Source organism: Chrysoperla carnea, chromosome 2 (genome assembly GCF_905475395.1).
Source record: "Chrysoperla carnea chromosome 2, inChrCarn1.1, whole genome shotgun sequence".
In the NCBI taxonomy this organism is placed as follows: domain Eukaryota; kingdom Metazoa; phylum Arthropoda; class Insecta; order Neuroptera; family Chrysopidae; genus Chrysoperla; species Chrysoperla carnea.
The window spans coordinates 30405564-30428049 of record NC_058338.1 but is presented as its reverse complement, the minus strand read 5'-3'; the positions used below and the strand labels follow the sequence as shown (position 1 = coordinate 30428049).

The 22486-nt window shown below is 28.3% G+C and overlaps 1 protein-coding gene across 1 annotated transcript in view; it reads left to right on the top strand.

The window, feature by feature from the left end:
* The window catches only part of LOC123292438 (neuromodulin), a 196126-nt gene that overhangs the window by 116434 nt on the left and 57206 nt on the right, over positions 1-22486 (top strand). Inside the window, exon 2 of the mRNA XM_044873096.1 lies at positions 21903-22136. Coding sequence (XP_044729031.1) covers positions 21903-22136 — 234 coding nt within the window. The remainder of the gene's footprint in view (positions 1-21902; positions 22137-22486) is intronic.

The window sequence follows — 22486 nt, the reverse complement described above, 5'->3', positions numbered from 1 at the left end:
CTTCTTGTACTCCTTTATTACAAAACTGAAAATATTTGATAAGTGGCGAATAGGTAATATTCAGCCGTAAGGGGAATATTCAGGCTACCTCACTCTCATCGCTTAGGAAATTTGACTTACCCCTCCAAGAAAAGTTCAAAAAGAAGTTAAAGAAATTTTACTTCAAAGATAGCTAAAATTCATATTTTTGCATACCTGTATTATTATTAGCTTATTATTATTATTAGCTATATGAGCTTATATGTGGATTTAAATGATCTAGGTATTTTCGCCTTTAAATTTTATTATTTAAGACCTTAAGATATCTTAAATTGGAATCGACTTTTGGGGTGCAAACTATAACTTTCTATTCGAAAGTTAATAATATTAATATCTAATAGCAGAGTTATTATCAATGTAATCATGTTCTATAAATAAACATACTGCCATTTTGAATTGAAATTGGATATAATCAATAAAATTGATGTAGGTCAAGTGCATTTTGCTTTCAAATTTTCCTTTGAAATTTGCATTAAATTTATATTGATAAAATAACTAACATTCAAATAAAAATTTCTTTTTTGATTATTTTGCACACTGTATGAATACAAAATTTTTATTAAAAAGTATTCTATATGAGAAAATTCTACACGCAGTAGCAGCATAATGGAAATATATTTTTTTGCTGAAGGAGAATATATAAAAATATCAATTATTAATGCGCTTAACGTCTTGAAATATTAACTTTCTTATTCAAATATTTTTCTTAATTTTCTAAAAATTTTTCTTAAAATTAACTTATCTTGCTTTTGATCACTTTTAAAAAGTGATGTAATATGCACTTACCAGCCATGCCTTACTGTGAGTAGTGTTCGCTTTTCTTTTTAATATCCATTTTTCATTTTCTTTGTCGACTTCCATTTTTAAATCCTTGTCAGCCAGCCCTTAAATTGGAAAGTTTAGACTTCGAAATGGATATCCGCGGATAAAGAAACACTTTACTGACATTTTTTATGTCGCGAGGAGAGGTGAGAAAATTGTTATTTTGCGACAAAAAATTTCAAGGAAAAAAGTTTCTGTCCATGATTGTATAAAGATTAAAAATAGTATGGAAAGGTTTATTTATAATGATTAGAAATAACATAAGCTGACATTAGCTAAAATTTGCAATCGGTCAAAAATTGAAAACAAACAGAAAAATTTCTATGCCCATATTAAAAGCGCTGACGCTCAAGCGTCTTGATTCGGAAATTGACTTGTTTACGAAAATATTCTTAAAAAATAACTTCCCGCTCTGTGTTTTACTACTCTAGACGCTTACAAATGTTCTGTGGTCATGAAGAGGTTGACAAAAGTTTTAGATCATTTCCCATGTTTTTTGACCCCTATAAATCGATTTTTCATGGAATTTTCTACAGAACTTTTTGGGTATAATTCACACGCAAACAAATTTTTTAATAGCTAAAACTGTAATAAACTTAATATTACGAAATATTTGAAAAAAAAAACCTATTTTCGCGAAAACCTTTGACCACGATTTTGCAGTGTACTTTTCATAGGTCATTTCTTGCATTCGAATTTTTTAAACAGATTTTATTTTCCTCGGCTATAAATTAATTTTTATTTTATAATGTTATTTAGTTTGGTATTTTTAATTTTGTACGTCAAGTTTCGCAATTTAACTACTTTTACTTAATTAACTCAATACCTACCATGAATTAAATATTTATATTTTAGTATAATACGTCCGTTACACTTTTTAAGCTTTTTCTATTGAAAATCGTTTACCTACAATAAATCTTTAAGAAGCTGATCGCTTGACTATGAAATACTTGTTTTTTCTCTTTTTCATTTTGAGTATCAACTCACACAGGTGGATTGATTTTATGTCATCGAATATTTTCACAATAGGTTGGCAGATGGATGTGTGTCACTTAAAAGTATAATATAATGTGAATAGAACATGTGACAATTTTACTTGATTTATATATCAAATCAATTTTCTTATTATCGAACTTCTTTATTATTCATAACAAAAAATGACAGTTTGGAAAAAAATAAGTAAAGACGTTTGAAATATCGACAAAGTACTGGCTCTAGTAAATAAATTGCCAATCAAAATTTAAGAACCTATATATGTAATATACAAGGTATACAAAGTTTAGTCCCAAGTTTGTAACGCTTAAAAATATTGATGCTACCAACAAAATTCTGGTATAGGTGTTCATAAAATCACCTAATTAGCCCATTTTCGGTTGTCCGTCCGTCCTTACGATAACTCAAAAACGAAAAAAGATAACAAGTTGAAATTACAGCTTACTGAGCAAAGTAGGTCAATTGGGTCTTGGGTCCGTAAAACCCATCTTGTAAACCGTTAGAGACAGAACAAAAGTTTAAATTCACTGTTTACCCGTGAGGTTGCAAATTAGTCGCAAATTGTATAGAATGTATTCTATGGGGATATCAGTTATGTATGTGTGACATGTATGTATTTATAATGTGATAGTCATCAACACTGTCTATACATGGTATTTGAACAATTAACTCAGTTAATTGTTTGTTTTCACTTGTTTTTAGATAACTTATAATTTTTGCCCCAATTCCTAGATAGTAGAGTTTCCTAGAGTAGTCAGTAATTCTTACTGATGATGACTACTTGGTAGTCGAAATTTATTTCGTAATACCCTAGAGTTCTCATTTATTATCTTTGATAATATTTATAGATAACTCATGTCTTCAACTCTTAAACCATGACTTAGACCTACTTTGCTTCTGCTTAATTGTCAGTATGCATACACAGGTTAAATAATGACAATTTTAAATTACTTTAAAGAACAAAGGAAAAAAAAACTTGGTATGCACATTTTTCCAGTATAATAATGGTAAATCAATATTTTATTTTGTTATACGTATTTAAATATTCTGTTTATAACATAAGAAGAGAGGGTGGGGACTTTTATTTGATTTATTTATTCAATAAAATGTATATTCTAAATAAACAATAAAAGTATTTCATAAATAATAAAAAAATATGTATTGTTTATCAATCGTATTGTTTTTTTTTTTTTTTATATAAATAGAAATTTAATTTGATTTTAATTGAAAAAGATATTACAGATATAACAGGTATGAAAAATATAAAAAAATAAATTAATGAAAAATGAAATTCTTTAATATAACAAGTGAAAACAAACAATTGACTGAGTTAATTGTTGAAATACCATGTATAGACAGTTTTGATGACGCAATCGTTTGTTTTTTGACGTCACGTAAATAAAGAAAGATTTCCACTCTTAAATAGCCACACACACATAACTGATATTCCCATATTAATACATACTATATAATTTTCACCTAATTAGCGCCCTCGTGAGTAAACAGTGATGTTTATAAGAAAATGTTTCAAACAAAAGTTGTTTATTTATAAGGAACATTTTTTACATTTAAACATTTGTTCTATCTCTAACGGTTTACAAGATGGGTCCTACGGATCCAAGACCTAATTGACCTATGTTGCTCATTTACGAACTCGACCTCACTATTTACGTCTTAAGCACACTATAAAAATTTCAGCTTGATATCTCTTATCGTTTTTGGGTAATCGTGATGACAAACGGACAGACGACAGGCGACAGACATACGGAAATGGACTAATTAGGTGATTCTATGACCAAAATACCAAAATTTTTTTCGTAGCATCAATATTTTTAAGCGTTACAAACTTGGAACTAAACTTAATATACTATGTATATTTCATATACATGGTATAAAAATGAATCAAAATTCATAACTTTAAATTGCAAATCGAGAAAAAATAAAATATGAAACAAACAAAAAACGATTTGAAATACCAGAATTTGATTATTTGTAGAAATCGTTTTCGACCAGGCAAAAAAGCAAAATCTACCTAAAGACTTCCTTTCTTTCGATGAATCGATTCAAGCGTCTGTCTTTTTTGCTCTCTCTTTTTTATCTGCGCTTCGACTCACTAGTATCGTAAATAACTATTTTCTTATAACAAAAATACGATTAGTTTAAGAGAATACATATGTTAATATTTTTTAATATTTACTAAATATTAAGAAATTTTTGAAACGTATTTTTTTGAAATTTAAAATATAGGCCATACAAAATATGAGCTAAGTTTTTTTTCTCAGTTTTTTCAGTGAATGAACGTAACCACAGGGTTAATCAAAAACCAACAGACCCATGCTAACTTGACCCTATTAAAGGCAGAGCCAATCCCTGTATTAGTAAATGAATGCAATCACGAAGGAAAACTATTACATTTTCCAAAAAAAAATTTTGATAATATTCTGTTCACGCTTATTATCTACTCAAAAATATCTGTAATAATATAATATCTTAATGTCTCAATATCTTAAATGTAATAGAATATTTTGTCTCTAGTGCACTGCAACAGACAAGCAATATATCAATAAAAAAACTTCCAAACAGTCGAACTTCCAAATCAAGTTTTGAAAATCAACTTTTACGAAACCACAGAAGGCATAGTTAGTTCCTCCTAGGAAAAGTATGTTTACTTATTATCAATCAACTGTTTCTGATGTTCTAGCAAGAGTTTTGTTTGCCTAGAAAGAGTCAACTCTCACTAACAATCGACTTTTCCTTTACCATACATATGGATTAACACATGCGGGAAAGCACATTTAATAAATAAAATTTTTGTTAACTATAAAACAAAGGATTACCTACCAGCTACTAACAACATTCTAAACATAACAGACAATGTCGTTTGAATTTGCCTGTTAAGTGTGTGTTGTTATATTTATTACTGTCAAGGTTCGAATACCAGTCAACGTTAATGTTATATAACTAACCATCGATTTAAGGTAGTTGGTGTTGCAGCAAGCACGTCACTAAGAATTCGAAAAATTAACCAAATTTCAGAAATTTATTGTCCGATTTATAATTTTTCTCCATCGCGAATTACTAGAATATGATTAAATTAAAGAATGGACTTCTATAGCCCCTGGGCGATAATCTGATTCAAATTGCCTTAACGATACCCCATCTAACTGTGATATGTTCCGTTCTTTGTAGAAATTTTTTAATGGTGTAAAGCATACTTTAAATAATGAAGAAAACATCTTTTATTAAGTTTGCGACCATAAATTCCAAAAGTGGCATAAGTTTATCGATCAAAATGTGTGTAGTTGAATTATTACAGGTCACTCTATAGACGTAGAATGTTATACAGATGTACGGCTTCACCGTAATTATGATTGTTAATTATATGCTATTTATAGTGATTACCTATGATTAAATAATTTAGATTGACTATGGGTATATTATTTTTAAATATTTATGTGTAGCTGAAATGTTATTTTACGTAAATTTGCTTAGACAGAGCAAAACATACAAGGGAATGGGAAATCAATGAACCAAAGGAATTGGATGGCTAAACTGGGAATTTCGACAACAATGATCACATAAAGAATGAAAGTCTGTTAAATCCGTTTTACAAGCAAAAAAAATAATACGACAAAGTACAAAATTTGCAACAAAGATACTTATCAAAACTTACAAATATCAACAACATATTAGAGCAATCTTTTTATATAACGAAAGGAATCAGCTGTCAAAAGCACACTTTAAACATAATTATAAAAAATTTCTACAAAATAAAAATAAATATCAACACATTCTATAATCGCTCTATAATGTTTTTATTCAATTAAAATGATCAGCTGATTAAAAGTTCACTATTTTATTTGTCGCGGCGCTGAGATCTTAAAAGTGTTCTCGGTTAACAAAAGGATTATTCATAATTTTCTTCGCCATTATTCGGACAATTACAGTCATATCTTTGTGTATGTCATTAAATACAAACTCATTCAGATGATAAAAAGAGCTTGAAACCACACTAAAGCTTTTCATGTGGGTCTAGGGTTAATGATAATGTTCACATACTTGCACTTCGTGTACACATACTAACTAATTTCTGAATAGTTATTTTACAACAAAATCTACTTTACTAAAAAATATCTCTGTAATCTATTTCGACATACCTTGCCTTGAAAGAATTTTATAAAAGAATACTTCACATGTTATTTCCAGAAACGGTTTCGGATAGTATTCGTATTTTTAATTCAAAATACGTTGAAAGTACCTACGCCGCGTAAATACTTTTTGAACTACTTTCTTAAAAATTTTACTGGGAAATACAACTAAATACTTTTTCTCTTATTTGACAAGTGACCAAATCTATCTCAATTTGATTTAAGTAGCACTTATCGTTCGCAACCTTTCTCAAACAACCGAAAGGCTTACCTTAATGGCTTAATGGCTTACCTGTTGTTCAGATTATTCATTTATTTTGTGTTATTTTAGACTATTATTTATTTATTAACAATTCAGTATAAATATGGTGGGAGCGCAAGTAAATGTATATATTTGCAGGTATGGAAATCGTTAATCTTGATCAGGATAATCGAATAAACTTATTAAATTATTGTATTGTCATCGGTCCTTAATAAGTATCTACGCCAAATTTCGAGTTAATCCGACGTTTTTAAGGGGGTCAAAATCATGCTGAAACTTTCTGTTACATACTAGCATACTTACATACGAAAGAAGCTAATAAAAGCATGTTAAAAATACATAAAGATATTATCCAATAATAAATATTATACAGTTGTGGGTGAAAAATTTAAGTCAATAGCCATTTTCGTCTCTTGCGAATAACATATTTACACAAACGTAATTACAGTTTACTCATCCAGCATTTTACGAATGTTTTTATTTAGGAAACAATTTTATTATATTCAGTAGTTTCAAAAAGCCTGTCATTTGAAAATTGGTTTTATCTTTTGTAATTACTTATTTTGAAACAATATTAATAGTGAATGCGAATCTGATGGGTTATATATCTTAAAATATACGCTATCTACAACACATTAAAACTACTTATTCGAAAATCAGAACGTTATGGCACTCTACAAACGTAAAACAAATTTGGCGGAAAGTTTTAGAAATTCTTAAATATTTTTGAAAATTCGAACCATCTGTACAAACATGTGACCCTTGGAACACGCAGACTTATTTATATATTCGAGCTAGGGTATATAACGAACTTTTTTTTCCGCTGGGAACTTGTAAAGTATTTTTTATTTTCACTTAGGGTTAAACTTTAAAATTTGAGGTAGCTTAGGGACTCTGCGTTGTAAACAGCATACATTTTGTCACAATAATTATGGTTACCACTAATTACTGTATAAATTAATTTAAAATTTTCTTGAATTAGTTTTGTAAATCTGAATTGAATTTAAAAATAGTTTCGTATTAATGAATCTGACATAGTACTTATGTTATTTTCGTAACCTTATAAAAACGGAATAAATTGCTTGAATTATCAAAGTTTCACATTATATTAACATGAAAAAGTATATGGGGAGATTATAACATATATAAAGAAAGTTTTACAAAAATGAAAATTTAATAATCTTTAGTCAGTCAGTCTTATAACGAAATAAAATATATTATTTAATTCTGGAATAATATGATTTTTATCGCAAAAGCATTCATATTTTTATTAAAATATCAGTAAAAAGTTATTAAAGTCGATTCCAATCAGTGTTCAGTTTACATGTTGTTAAGAATTTATTTATGAATAACTTAAATGTTCTAATAATTAACATGAATTGTTATGATAAAAATCTAATAAATTCTTTATACTTACTGTAAAACAACTTATAACTCATTTAATTAACTTTCTAATTTCGTTATAATAATTAAATATTATAATTACAATTAGTTTAATAAGATATATATGGGATATCAGAGTTTTTTATCTCTGGCGAACTCACTCGACGAAACAGTATGCAAAAAAAACCATTTGTACAACTAACAATCGTGCATCAGTGTAAAGTATCTTTAAAAGTACCCGACTGCGAAATATATCCATGTATGTGTGTTCCTTTCAGGCACACTAGAGACCAAACGCGTGGACCGATCTGGATGATTTTATCGATATATTCGATAAATTTTCATTGAATAGCTATAAAATAGGGAAATCGATTAACGTAAGAATCATTAAAATCGGCTAGCGTGTTTGTCTCATGTTAACCATTCTTACGTGTGCAAGATTTTAAAACTTGAGGTATTTGTGATATAAACAGATTTTCCAGTTTTACTTTAAAATATCCGAAACAATACTTCGAGTAAAACTTTCATATCTTAGTTTAATTTCCAAGAAGATGATCTTACCCATTAAATTAGCAGAAAGTTTTGAGGCATTATATATGGGATCACGGTAGATAGGACTAGTTACTTGAGTTATTAGCCAAATATAGTTTCCCAAAAGCGTGCATTATAAGCCTTTGTATGAATACGACCATCTCATACTTCCAAAATTTGGTTTCGAACTTTGTACCTGTGGTTTTATAATACCACGATGCTCCATCCTACGCTGATAATCTTTCTAAAAGTTAAAAAACATGTGTATTGCAATTTTTAGTTTAGAGTCCGTAGTACCCATTTCGTAAATCGTTAGAGATTGAACAAAAGTTTTAGTTTCATAAGAGTTCCTTATAATAATAATACCACCTTTGGTTTGAAACACTTTTTCGTAAACATCACTGTTTACCCGTTGGGGCACAAATTAGGTTAGAACATTATATGTATAGTATGTATTATTTGGGAACATCATTTATGTGTATGTGACACTGCAGGCTAAGAGTGGCTAACTTTTTTACTTACATAATGTAAAAAAAAAGCGATTGCGTAATCAACAATGTCTATACATGGTATTTCTACAATTAACTCAGTCAATTGTTTGTTTTTACTTGTTTAACCGAACAGTTGTGTTATTTGTTTTATCTCATATTTTAAATAGATAGGGAATAGTGTTTTAAACTTTGTATTTTTATCTTTTTTTAGCACACATATATTTTCTTATGAAAAATTGATTAAAAAAGTTTCTTTGAATGTAACTTTTGTAGGTGTGTGTTTCTTTCATACAATAAACTTTTAAAATAATGAATCAGACAGGTTTAAATCTTCCTGTACATTTGCGTACACTATACATAAATGACTTGAACATCAATGGATGGATCCTAGCAGTGAAGTGTTATCTCAACTCGACAATAAACAATAAACAATGAACAAAATCTTCAATGTTTGTTATTTATCTATATAAAAGGAAAGAGCAACAATAAACAAACAATCCATTGGGATTTTAAAATGAAAAATAACTTCATTTAATAATTTAAATAGAAAAATTTTCATGTTAGAGGGAATAAATTTAATGATATAATGGTTTTATTTTATTTTTAATAAAATACAATATGTCTGGGATGATCGATAAATGTTTGAGTTTCGTTACATTAGTGTCAAGAAGCTGATTTTAGAGTGACAACTGCTCTCAGTTCGATTTCCTCTTTTTTTATATCGAAATATCATGGATTTTCTCAGTTTTCTAAACTTTGTGCACCTCAACGATTCCACCAAATTGGGTAAGAGGATTGAACAATTTTTTTCAAAATAATTCCAAGAAAGAATATAATTAGATTTTCAATCAGCTCTCTAACCAATTGACAACTTAATCTACTCTCGATCGATCACTGTGGATCTGAAGATTGAGCAATATGTTTTTTCGAAGAACTGATCGGCCAAATGCATTTTAGAGATGAAACATATTATTTAAGAAAAAACACAAAAAGAACAAGAAGCAAAGTTTGCTTCTAACAATTGTGTCAAAATCTTAAATATTTCTAGTTTCAAGAATAGAGCGATTCCCAACTGACAAAAGCGATTCTGAAAGCTTTCTCATTTAGCGGAAATCCCGCCTTGCTAATATAAAAACCAACTCACATTGTGGAATGAAATACACAAAAATAACTAATAAAAGCCAGTACGCTTTAAAAAATCTTTTATCTCGTAGGCCGTTTTTTTCGAATATTCTTTACTATATATCAGTTGTTTTATCGAGACCAACTTTTTTCACTTTAAAGTGTGTTTTCGAGCCTAATTGTAGGATTTAATTGATTCGAATTTATATCTTTGCTAAATATTACTTATTTTTAGTCAGAATTAAAAGACCGACCTACTTAAATTAGACCAACACAGTGCTTAGGGTACCGAGTTCGATTTCCGCCGTCGCAACAAAATTGGTATAGTGCATGTTATATACATGAAGGAGGTGCACTCAGCCTCTAAAATTGAGGTGCTGATAAATGAAATTATCAGCGGAAAGGTGGTAAAACACATATATGGTATGACAATGGGCTCTATAGCCTAAGTGTGTCCTTCGTAGACAGCCAATATATCCTAACCTAACTGTATGTTGTAAACTTGTAAACTTTCCTATATGTGAAACTGTGAAAATTGTTATGTGTGGTTAACGGTCGATTAAATAATACTATCTTTCATCAAATATCTTCTATACAGGTATATAATATGTATCCGTTTATACTTTATTATTTTCTGTACAATTTATAAAATTTATTATATCAATATTTTTAAAAAAACTTTGCTTTTTATTTACTAGAAACGTGTATCCGCTGTGTTTTATTTACTTTGTTTATTATACGATGTATACAGTGTGTCACATTTAAGATGCAGACACCCTCATATTTTCGTTATTTATAGGAATATCGATTTGAAATTTTGCACAATTATACAGAGTGATGGCAAATTATTCGTATGTTTTATATGGGAATATAAGAGGGATTTTCCTTTACTTACATGACGTAAAAAAATTTAAAACAACGAAATTAGTGGGGTAAGTGGTGGTAAATGAAATGACATAAGATTTAACTAAACTTCAAATAACGTAACTTCGGGAAAATTTATCGTATTTGAAATTTTTTGTATACGTTTTAAACCTTGAAGTTTCTACTGGGAAGAAAAATTTCATAACTCAACGTTCTTCACGGGGTACAATAAACTCTCTTGAAATATAACAGAAATTTTCGAAAAATATGATCTTTTACCTGCAGATAAATAAACAAATTGAGGTCTTTACGCTTAGATTAGTAACGGTGTATCGCAAATAAAAGGAATACAAAGCCTTTTTTTGAAAAAAACTGAAACAGTTTTGAGAAAATAAGAGTATGAGCTAAGAATAATTTATGAAGAATTTCGTTTTTTGCATAGGCGACACTAGGTCAAATGTTCTTTCTTCTTTTTCCAAAATTATTTTGGCTTTCCTAAATATATGTGTCCGATCTATTTTCACCCTTGTCCTTTCTTGACCTTGTCCTGTCTGCTGATAAAATTCGCCTATTCTGAACAGACTACAATTTTTTTTTCGGTAGTTCATTACGCCACATGAAGATCGTTAAACTGTAAAAAGTTTCAAATTCGATAATTTTTCACTAATTTGCGAATATTTGAACTGAAAATTATAGAACTATTTTGGCCTCGGGTGTATTTCATTACTCAACTGTTATTAAACTCCTTGAAAAATTGAATCGTAACTGAATACTTAATAAAAATTAATACATAAATAAATAACACGTTCGACCACTGCGGAATTCCCGTACTCTACTTAAAACAACAACAAGTTTCGTAGAAAAGTGAAAAGAAAAAAGTTATTCAATTAGTATTAAGAGAACATATTTTAAAAATAATTTATTGAAATATGCGATTCTTCTTTAGGTTCCGATTGGACCTTAAAGCTCGTAGCTTAGTTTTATATACTTGTATTAGGCTTTACTTGTACGAAATTTATATGATATAGTATTTTTTCGTTTGGATCGACGTAAAAAAATCACCATATTATTATATTATTATATATTGTCAAAATATATTATTTTCTTATGATTATTATCCCAAGTAAAAAAAAAAAAAATGAAAATAAATATTTTATTTTATCAAAATGATAAGAAACACATGGTTTAAAAGTATTATTTTCATATGTTATGGTTAGGTAATAGTAACAACGTAACTGTAGAGGTTTAAGATGAAAGCATACCATAATAAATTCTCATTAGCTTTTACATTTTTTTTTTACATTCATAAAGTTAATTGTTTACAGTTATACGACGCCAGCTTGTAGCATATATTTTACCACGTTATTATTGTACACAAAATAAAAGGCGTTATTATAAAGAGAATATTTGTTAGAAATCATCTTAAAACCATGCAATTTAAAAAAAAAAAAAAGATAGAATAATACTTTTTGGCAATTGTCTCTGTCAATATATTTTCTCAACTGAGCTTTTATTAAACTTACTTTATGTAACCTTTACATCAACTTAATTTTTCGTTATATCTTTCACTAAAAGCTGCATTAAAAAGTTAAAAACTCAACAAAGCCCACTTCCACATGATTTAGCTGTAGAATCAGTTGGAAACTAGTTTTGTAACCAGTCCACTAACCACTTGTTATTTACAATGGAAACTATTTTGCACACAAAATTTGAATTAGTAATTCTACAAAAATTTTAGTATACAATTATTTATAACATATTAAAAAGATCTCAAGTCATTTGAAATAATACTTTAAAGGTCGATTATTTCACCTACTAATGTTATCATCAAAATATCTTATCCATTTTCACCATTACCTACTTTAATTAATAGTTAGAACCTCCCGACATGAACAGTGGAAAACCTGCTTTTTAACGTCATAATTACGGTTTTGTTTTATGTAAGGTGCCAAGAAAAATTTTAAACTGCATTGACTCAATGCGCAAACACAATAAATCTGACGGATTCCAAGGACATATCAATCGATAGCTTTTGGTCTTTGGGAATTTAATTACTATGGACTCGAGAGCGAATTTTATTTTTTGTGTATGTAAGATTTTAGATTTTATAAAAAATTTTAAAAATAATGATAGCATTAAATGAAATCGTCAATTAAGGTTCGAATATGTTCGTATATAAGGGACGACAAAAATTATATAACAACATTTAGAGATTGGTCCTCAATTTCAGATAGCCAGAGAGGTATCTTATAATAAGCTTATCTACTATAATAAGCTAAAATAAAACATTTGCCATGAAAGTCAGATGAAGTTTTCTGTTAAACATATTTCTTAACATTAAAATATAAAAAATAGCATAAAATCTCTATTTTATTTGCAAAGACGTAGAATTATTTTACATTTTTTTTCTCTGACGTCAAAAAGAAAATCCCTAAGAGTAAATTTTGATTTTTTATGATAGGTAGAGAGGTACATTCTACTCTCATACCTACACCGCTAATGTAAGTAGGGTAAGTAAATAATTGAAAACATGTATAAAATAAATAAAATAATATTTTAGGTATATTTTTAATACTTGTTTTTGAAAGCAAGTAGACGTTTATCTTTTTTTTTCTCCGACTGAATTCATTGAAAAAATTTGCTTTTGGCTATGCATAAAATGTGAATTTATAAAATACGAATTGTTTAATTTCCAAAAAATTTATATAAAAAATATTTTTTTTTTTAAATAAAATGTTTTATTACACAAAAAAGGTATTAGGAAAAATATCGAAAATATTGTTGAAGAAAATGGCGAATTGACTTATATTGGAAACATTTCTTAATTTATATTTCCATTTCCTATTGCGATTTAATAATCTCCAAAGGGTTTAGATATACGTGTCGTTTCCATCGTAAGACTGAATTTGCTTGCCATTCTGCTCCAAGATGTACCTTTGTGACTTTGTACTAGAAAGGTCTGCCAATCAGGACAAAATTGTTTTTTATTAATGCAGGCAATGAGCCTATTTAGCGTTATTTAGAGCAGGGCATTACGAACGTGGCTTAGATAAGACACTCATACTTCTGTATCTAAAATACGAGTAAGACAGAGAGACAATATTTTTTTCTACCTATCTCATTACTATAAGAGAAACTGAGATAGGTAGACGAGTCGTAAACCCGTCTCGCATCCTTCTTCTCTGAGCAATGCGGACTTGGATAAAGAGGCACACAATAAAGTTTAAGGCACACAATAAAGTTATAACAATGGTAACTTTGACTTAAAATAACTCGCCCATGCCTGATTTAGAACATCATTTTGTGGTCGATACAGATTTAGTTTTTGAACTTTATTTTATTAAATGATTGATACGAGTAGGTATGTATAAAGTACATTACTGTATCCTTTTGTTAACTATAAATTAATTTATTTTATAATACATATTTTCAAATCAATACTCACCTCCTTTATTTTTTTTCTATTTTTAAACATTGTTTACAATTTTCACTGTTTATAGCTAAAAAGTTACTCGTAAATGTATTAGGTTGCATGTAATTAAAAGTTACTTCCATTATCATGCTACCATACACAAAACCCTAAGCTTATTTATGTGTTTACTCTGTTATAAACTTTATATAAATATGGTTTAAGAGAGTGGTTACTTAATTGGAGAGAATGAAATATAATTTTACGCTTCTTTTGTTAATTAATATCTGTCTAGTAATTATATTTTATATTTATATAAAAACACTCAACGTCGTAGAGTTAGATCGAGTAAGATGATAGAAATGCATGATTTTTGTAGATAATTAAACAAACATCTATATCGATAGAAAATTGCGAATATGTAATCGTGATTCTATTGTCACGCTGTCGGTAATCGGGAATAGGCTCTTGTCCACTAAGAATAAATCGGTTGGATAAAAGATTCTAGTGATTAATCACGATATCAAAACACAAAATTAATTTTTATAAAATATAAGGATTATCATTATTTAAAATGTTTTTGAGCAACAATGTGTTACTTTTTTTTGGCTGTGCACTTTTTTTTACTTTAATATCTTCATTTATACTATAAACATTATTATTATAATATTACCATTGAATTTAAAAATGTATTCTTTTTAAAGAATTCTTTTATAGTTTAATTTTGTCTGTGAATATGGTACTAATATCATAAACGAATATTCTAGTCCAGAGTAGACCGGAATTTAGCTCAAAATATGCGACGGGATTCATGTTTACTTCGAAAAATAACTATTTATTTAATTTTTATGTAACATTTAACAGAGTGCAGTATTAACATTGACTTTAAATTTTATATTGTTATAAATATGAAAATCATTATTTATGAATTGGCATGAATTATTGTTTGAAGAAATCCAGTTAATGTGAGTTTCGATGGAAGTCCCAACCTATTTTCTGGTGCTAATACCAGACTATAAAACGTAGGTATAATCTAAAGTTTAAACAAACATAAACGGTCATGTAACCAAAACAATAATCAAATTTTATGTTATATACAAACATAAACATAAGCATAAGTTTATATTATGATTATTATGTTACCAATTATTAACATCACTAAAATCTAATTATTGTTATTGTTATTGTTATTGTGAACTCGGCTTCGCTCTCTTAAGTATACTTGCGTTCAATAAAATTGCGACACTTAAAAATTTTATATATATTTAATGGAAGTCGGATGAAATTGAAAAAATACAGATTTTTTAATGTGTGTAGTCACTTGAAGTGTCACCAAATATATCTGCAATAAAAGAATCAATTTGAGCGCCAAGATATTGTCTTCCATAAATCGGGTGTTGCAATTTTATTGAACGCAAGTTAAATGAAGAAATATGGTTTTATAAATAGGAATTTTACTTCTATGTACTAAATAGAATTTAGTTTCAAATGACACTGGTTTTCAATAAATGCAAAACAAGTTTGGATAATCTTATTTTAAAATAAATTCATTCTGGTGTAAATTAACGAAGAAGTATACCTACAGAGCACGGTCAAATTTATCGCCACTTTTTGCTTAAATTTGGGTTTAATTTTACCTTGTTATCACTAGTTTCAGGAATTTGTATGATAAATTTATACCAATCACATTTTGAATAAAATGAAATAGCTTAAGATTAAGAGGGCTTCACGCGAGACTGAAATCTGTCATCGTATAATGAGGAAATCGAGATCAAATGATTAAAAAATATTTGGGACGAGTACACGAAAATAGACGAAACGTTGAGTCTCTTTAAAATAAGTACTGATTAAAATAAAAATACCCTTACTGAAAATTCATACAGGTTAGGTCATTTTCATCTAAAATGGCTAATAGCTCATTTTGTAGTTAACGAAAAAATAAATAAACAAAAATTGTAGAGTTTGATAGGGGACATCATATTGAATCTTGTTCTTTGAGTTTCTTTAATATTCCCTACGTGAATTATTTTCTAATTGAATTTAACGTCCGTTATATTTTTAACTATTTTAATATGTAATTTTTATATGGAGGTCAACGTTCATTCACACCAAATTTTTTTTCTTGAATTTTTTTTTTTTCTCTAAAAAAAAAAAAAATATAACAAAAAATATTAATATGTATACAAAAATTTAATTAAATAAAAGCTTTTCTATATGCAAGTTCCAACATTTCTTAATATATACATATACCAGCTTGATACCCGCCCGCTTCACTGGGCTTAAAAGTAAAAAGCACCGTTTTATAGCCTCCACCTCTCTTGATCTCACTAATCTCCTTTCCATAATACTTGAAGGGATTGTTTTGCGCAGATAAAAGATGTGTACAGTTTTCAATTTTTTGAATTGTAAAATGGTCATAATCCAGTGAGTATATCAGAAAAGATGGCCTTGAATTGTTTGACATTTACTATTTTAAATTTTTACAGAAATCTTTAATTTATGGTTCAAAATGATAGATCTGGTCCATCTATGATAAATGTTAGATGAAATTTAATTTTTTTTTAAATATATCTTTATAAATTATAGCTCATGTGTTATTCTGATGTATGAGCTGCTGTTCAGTTTCATTAAAAACCATTGGCTAGTTTTTGCGTGAAAGTGTAACAAACAAACAAACAAACATCCTTACTTTCACATTTATAATATATAGGAATATTCTTCATTATTCACTTAAAAAATGTTCAAATATAAATAATAAAAGAAAAAGAGAAGAAGTATAAACAGGATGTTTCAAAAGAAAAAAGAAAATCAATTTATAGTTTGTATGAAAAAGTTTAGAAAAAATATGTTTTATAATGTAACATAGTTTATTATTTTTTAGTTTTATTTGTAAGATAAATATTTATATACTTAAAACATTTAACAAAAAAAAGCTTGTCATGTATGAGTTTAACTTTGATATTAAAGGTGCCGTATTCGCAAAAGGTATTAGGAAATTTCTTAACAAGCTAACTTTTTGATTTTACAAAGGCTTGATTTGTTGAATACTCCAAAAAAATAGAAATATAGTTAAACCTAACAAAAATAAATAAAATGATGCTCGATCTTATTCATATCGCTTTTTGTATACATGGTAAAATGGTAAATCTGAAGCTTCTTTTTTTCGACATCAATCTGTTTCATTCTTTAATATTTGATGGTGCTGTTGTTAAGTTGATAAACAAACATCCAAAACCGGCCCCGCCATCAGGTTTTATTTGGCAGAATGAAAATGCTAATAATAATAATATTATATTTAAATCTGAGAAATTTTATATATCCCACAAATATTTCTCACGGTCATTTAAAAAAAGATTGGATAAATAATCAAAAATTAATTTTTCTCTAGTAATAATTAACAGATACTACCACACACGAAAAGTTGTTCCATTTCAGAACGGAACCCTGAAACTTAGTTGAGAAAATGTTCTTTATTTAAAACATAATAAAAAACGTAAAATAAGTACTTTTCTTTGCTTTAAGATTGTCTTCAACACGTTAAAAGAAAAATTCAGTTTTGTTAGTTTTTTTAAAAGTAATTGTAACCATTTACGATTCACTTCTACTTCTCAGTTTGGTTGAAGCTTTCAACAAAAATTTAAGCATTATAGTAGATAAATAAATAGTGTTGAACCCAAAAGATTCACTATTTGTGCGGAGATGCACAAAAAGTATTCATTTTTTTGAACTTAGCTTATCAATTTTGCTGAATTTTAATCTGTAAATTTAATGCGGCAAATTAAAAAGTAAATTCAATCATATACATATTATTGAAAAAATTCGGACAGCTCTTGAATTATTACGCTTTTAAAATTTTAAAGCCTAAACCTAGCACTGTGTAAAAGTGTTCACACTGGGTAACAAAAAAAAACTTGGTGTAATGTCTATGTTGCATGACGCATTAATATAGAAGTAATTCAAATAGACAAATCTATTCTTCTAGTTGAACAAATGCAAATAATGTTTCAACGTAGGTAATTCGTTTTTACATACTTCGTGAGCATATGTTATGACAATGTTTTAAAATATGATTCCTCTATAAAATGCTACTCTAATTCAATTTTTACATATAGAGATGTGATAATAGACATGTGAATGTTACATTTATGTTACGGAGTGTAGAGGTAAAGAAGCACAATCTCTTATGGATGGCTGTTTAACTCAACAAGTGTCCACAAAATAGCATTTAATAAAAGGGCTAGAATGGCGCTCGTATAGAGGTCTGTATGATCTGAACTGAACTGTATGTGTATGCATGCATGGTCCTCTGGAACACGAATGCCATCTTAATTTAATATAATTTGAGGGTCACTGTTTTAACACAGAGAGTGTGCTCCCTTACCTCTACACTCCATAACTTATGTAACATAACTCACAACAATGCGCGGCGGCAGTTACAAGCTTTTATTAGATTTCACCTTTCCATTGTTTTTATGACCCACTTGCCGGATTCCTAAGGAGCTGAAATTTACAAATATTAATGTATGAGTAATCCATAAAAATTTTATTTTTTACTTTTTAGTGCAATAAAAGTTTGTCCCCGAAAAACATCTTCAATTTACATTTTTTTAATGAAAAGCTGGACAAAAACATTTTGTCGGCCGATTTTAAAAAGTGGTGTATCGTTGAATTTGTCTAATAATAAAAAATTTTATGGGCTATAATCTAAAATAAAAAGTACATAATTGTGACCGCCCGAGAAAAGTTCATAATTGTGACCACCCCATAATTTTTATTTTTATAGCTTATGTAGTGGCCAAACTTTAATAAAATTTTTATATCACTTACAGAACTATAACAAAAGATTGATATTAATTTCCCGATATAAAATGTAGCCCACATCACTCTTTGACTCTTTGTGATTATAATCTATCATGTTGATTCAAAGTTCCGTTGAAAGGAAGTAAGTAAAAAAACATACAAAAAAAAAATCAAACCTGTAAATTTTCAAATCTGAAATATTTAATATCTATTGATTATTGAAATTCAATATGCAGAACGGTGTGTTGCAAACTTGACGACGTATAGAATTGAGCTTAAATTCAAGCTAGGAGTTTATTATCAGATAAATAGCAAGTAACATAAACTAAACTTAGTACAGACGAATGAATTGTGAATAGTATTTTTAGTTTATGCCATTTCCAATTCAATGAGCTTTTATTGGCTACTGTAATATTCAAACCATGTTACATGTACTTTCTCAAAGGTGTAATATTCATTTTCTTTTATGAACAATTGTGCTATGTAACGTTTATGTCTACATTGAGAGAAGCATTTTAAATAAATAAAATGGCATATTACATCTACCTCATCTTCATTTATTGCTGTATGAAAAGTTACTTAAATTACCATTCCAAACTTTTTATTTTACTTTAGTGTAAAAGTATTACCTGAAGTTTTTCTTCACTAAAAATAAAACTCAAGTAGGCTGGCTGCTACAGCTTTAAAGTTCATTCTAAAGGAAACTAGGTCAATATCTGAGTACAGTCTGGCAACCGCCCGGAGCCAGAATTTATAATTTAAATAAAACACAGGGTAGCTTTTTTAAGTTGACATATGCTTGAAACTCGAAAAATAAGTTTTATCAAGACCTATGTTTTCAAGCTCTCTCTACTTCATAACTGATAATCGATAGCTGAACACTTTAAATAAGAAAGTTGTCATTGATTAAAAAAGTAACATTTTTCCGCAAACCGTACAGTTTAGGAAAAAAAGAACTGAAAAGTTTTATTAAATTTAAAACGAAGTAATCAATTTTGCTAAATATCTATTACATTGACGCAGAAGGTAGAGAATGAATAGTATTTTAATTAAAGTTAACAGCAAACAACATACTCTAGGTAAAACTCGATTACTCTCATAGCTTGTAATTTATTCAATGATTGACATTAAATTTTCGTACACTAAATAGTTTACGGAAAATCATGAATTTCAGAGGTTAACTACTTAAAATATGTTACACATATCACAATATAGATATTAAATAAATTATGTTATAACAATTTCCAAAAAGCATTATCATAGTTTATAACCTTTAATGAAAGGTTATATAAGCAGCAAAAATATTTACTTATTGGTAAAATATATACGAGGAATTCCGAGAACATAAGAAATACACACATTTTAATACGCAATTCACAAATTTGTAAAAGTATTGATTGGTTCGTGAATATTTACAATTTAAATATTTAATAATTTGATTTATTAATACCTAAAGTTTATATCCTATAAATTATTTAATATTTATGGCATGTATAGTGTGCTCTACAAAAATATCACAAAAGCACAGTTTTGTAGTGGTAAATTTTTATCCCGAGAGAATATTTCGATTCATTTCGGAGTTTTTGTATGGAGGCGACTACAATGTTTGAAACGATTCAATTAATGTTCACTGTGCAATAAAAAGAATACCTACTATGTTGCAAATGAATATTTCCCTAGTTAAAGGTCATTTTTCAGTAATCAAATATTTATTTTTTATTCAGTACTTTTTTACAGTGTACTCAATGGACGAATGGGTCTTTTAAAGATATGGTTGTTTTCTACGATGCATAGGAAAATATAATTGTTAGGGAAAATTCGCCAAAAACATTTTTATTTGTTATAGAAAATTTTGGTAGATTTGGTTTGTAATTATACTTCCTAAACTAAAGCTATGTAAAATGCAAGTTTTTATACCTGTCTTAAAAATAGATGTTATGGGAATGGAAACAGGTGTGAAATGAGCTAGGAAGATAATGGGCAAAAGGTGGTACGACTTGTGGTACGAGCAATTATGAAATTTTTAATTTATTTCTAACAATAAAATCCAATTAAGACTGGAAAGTTGTCGATTAAGACGGAATAAAGTTATTATTCCTGTAAATCGATTCGACAGTCGAAAACTAAAAGATAGATAGGATATTCTTTATGATATATGAGAAGCTTTTTATTTTTAACTTTTGATCAGTTTTGCGTGTCACATTCTCTAATTAGCATTGTGATATGACAAAACGTAGATAGAAACGTTGAGTCGTCTTTCGTTTTTTTTTAGTAAATCTTTTTATGTTAGTAAATAATTTATTTATGTATTTCATTTTCTTTTTACTTGAAACGGTAATATAATCTCGTAATCTTATTTTTATATAATATTTACAACACTTGAAATAAAATATTCTAGTGAAAATGTTAACGAAATTATAAACATCATATAAATCTGAATGAAAATAGGGAATGAATTTGAATTATAAATGTACATAGAATTTCGATCTAGTTTAATCAGTTCTAAATGGGGAAATTAAGTCTAATATATTATTCCTATAGCCTGTTTTTCTGTCACAATATTATATAAATGCTATTACATAACTAAAAATTACTAAGAAAAATTAATTTTTTTGTTTAGTTGTTTTAATGTCAAAACACTTTTAAATGTAAATATTTTATTATAATCATTTTTTTGGTCCCTACAATCGATTCTACGTGTTTAAGGAAAATCGAAAAATTTACTGTAAGTGTCTATTGCTCCGCCAGGTTGAAAAAGATGAATATCTGCTTTTTTCTGCTAATAAGAAAATAATCTACTCTAAAGTAGACAACATAGCGCGGCGTAAAAATTAACGACACCTTTATACCTATAAATAGTAGCAGTTAAATCATAAGAAACTATTGAAATGTTGCCCACTTATATACTAGCCTATGAACAAGAAATTTAAAGCAATCGAACTACCAGAAGAGAATCAAATGAATGTGTCATAAGCATTAAAATGAAATTGTTTGTTTATTAGATTTTTGTATTGCAATGTTATCTTTTATTATTACAGAACATAAAATCCAAGCTGGTACCGGTAATTTATTACGGAACACATTTGAAGATTTAATAAAAGATAGTAAAGAAGCAGCTGAGGCAGCAACTAAAATCCAAGCCGTATTTCGTGGACATCGAACGCGTAAAACTATGAAAGCTGGAGATAAAAACGCAACACCTTCAAATGCAAATGACGAAAAAGAACCTACACGGGAGGAATTGGAAGCCGAATTTCGGGCTGACGACAAAGGTTAGTAATTTGATTACTGATTAATTATTCGATATAGGGGAGACCGGGTACCATAATAACGGTGGGTTGAAAGTAACAAATGCCTCTGTATGTGTATCCAATAGTCAACACACTGGTTCAATGTCATCCGAGGGACTTCTGTAAGTCCCGTTTTTCCATGCCTAATTTCTATTCAATGATAAGTAACGTTTGGGAATGGGGATAATGTTTTTGGGGATAATTTTATTTGGTTATTCATTCATCTCTGTATTTATTCGAGGGTTGCTTTGAATTGAACAAGTAAAAAGTATTTATTTTTTTTGTAAATGACTTTAATAATGGAAAAGACCATTGCTTTACAGTCTATAAAA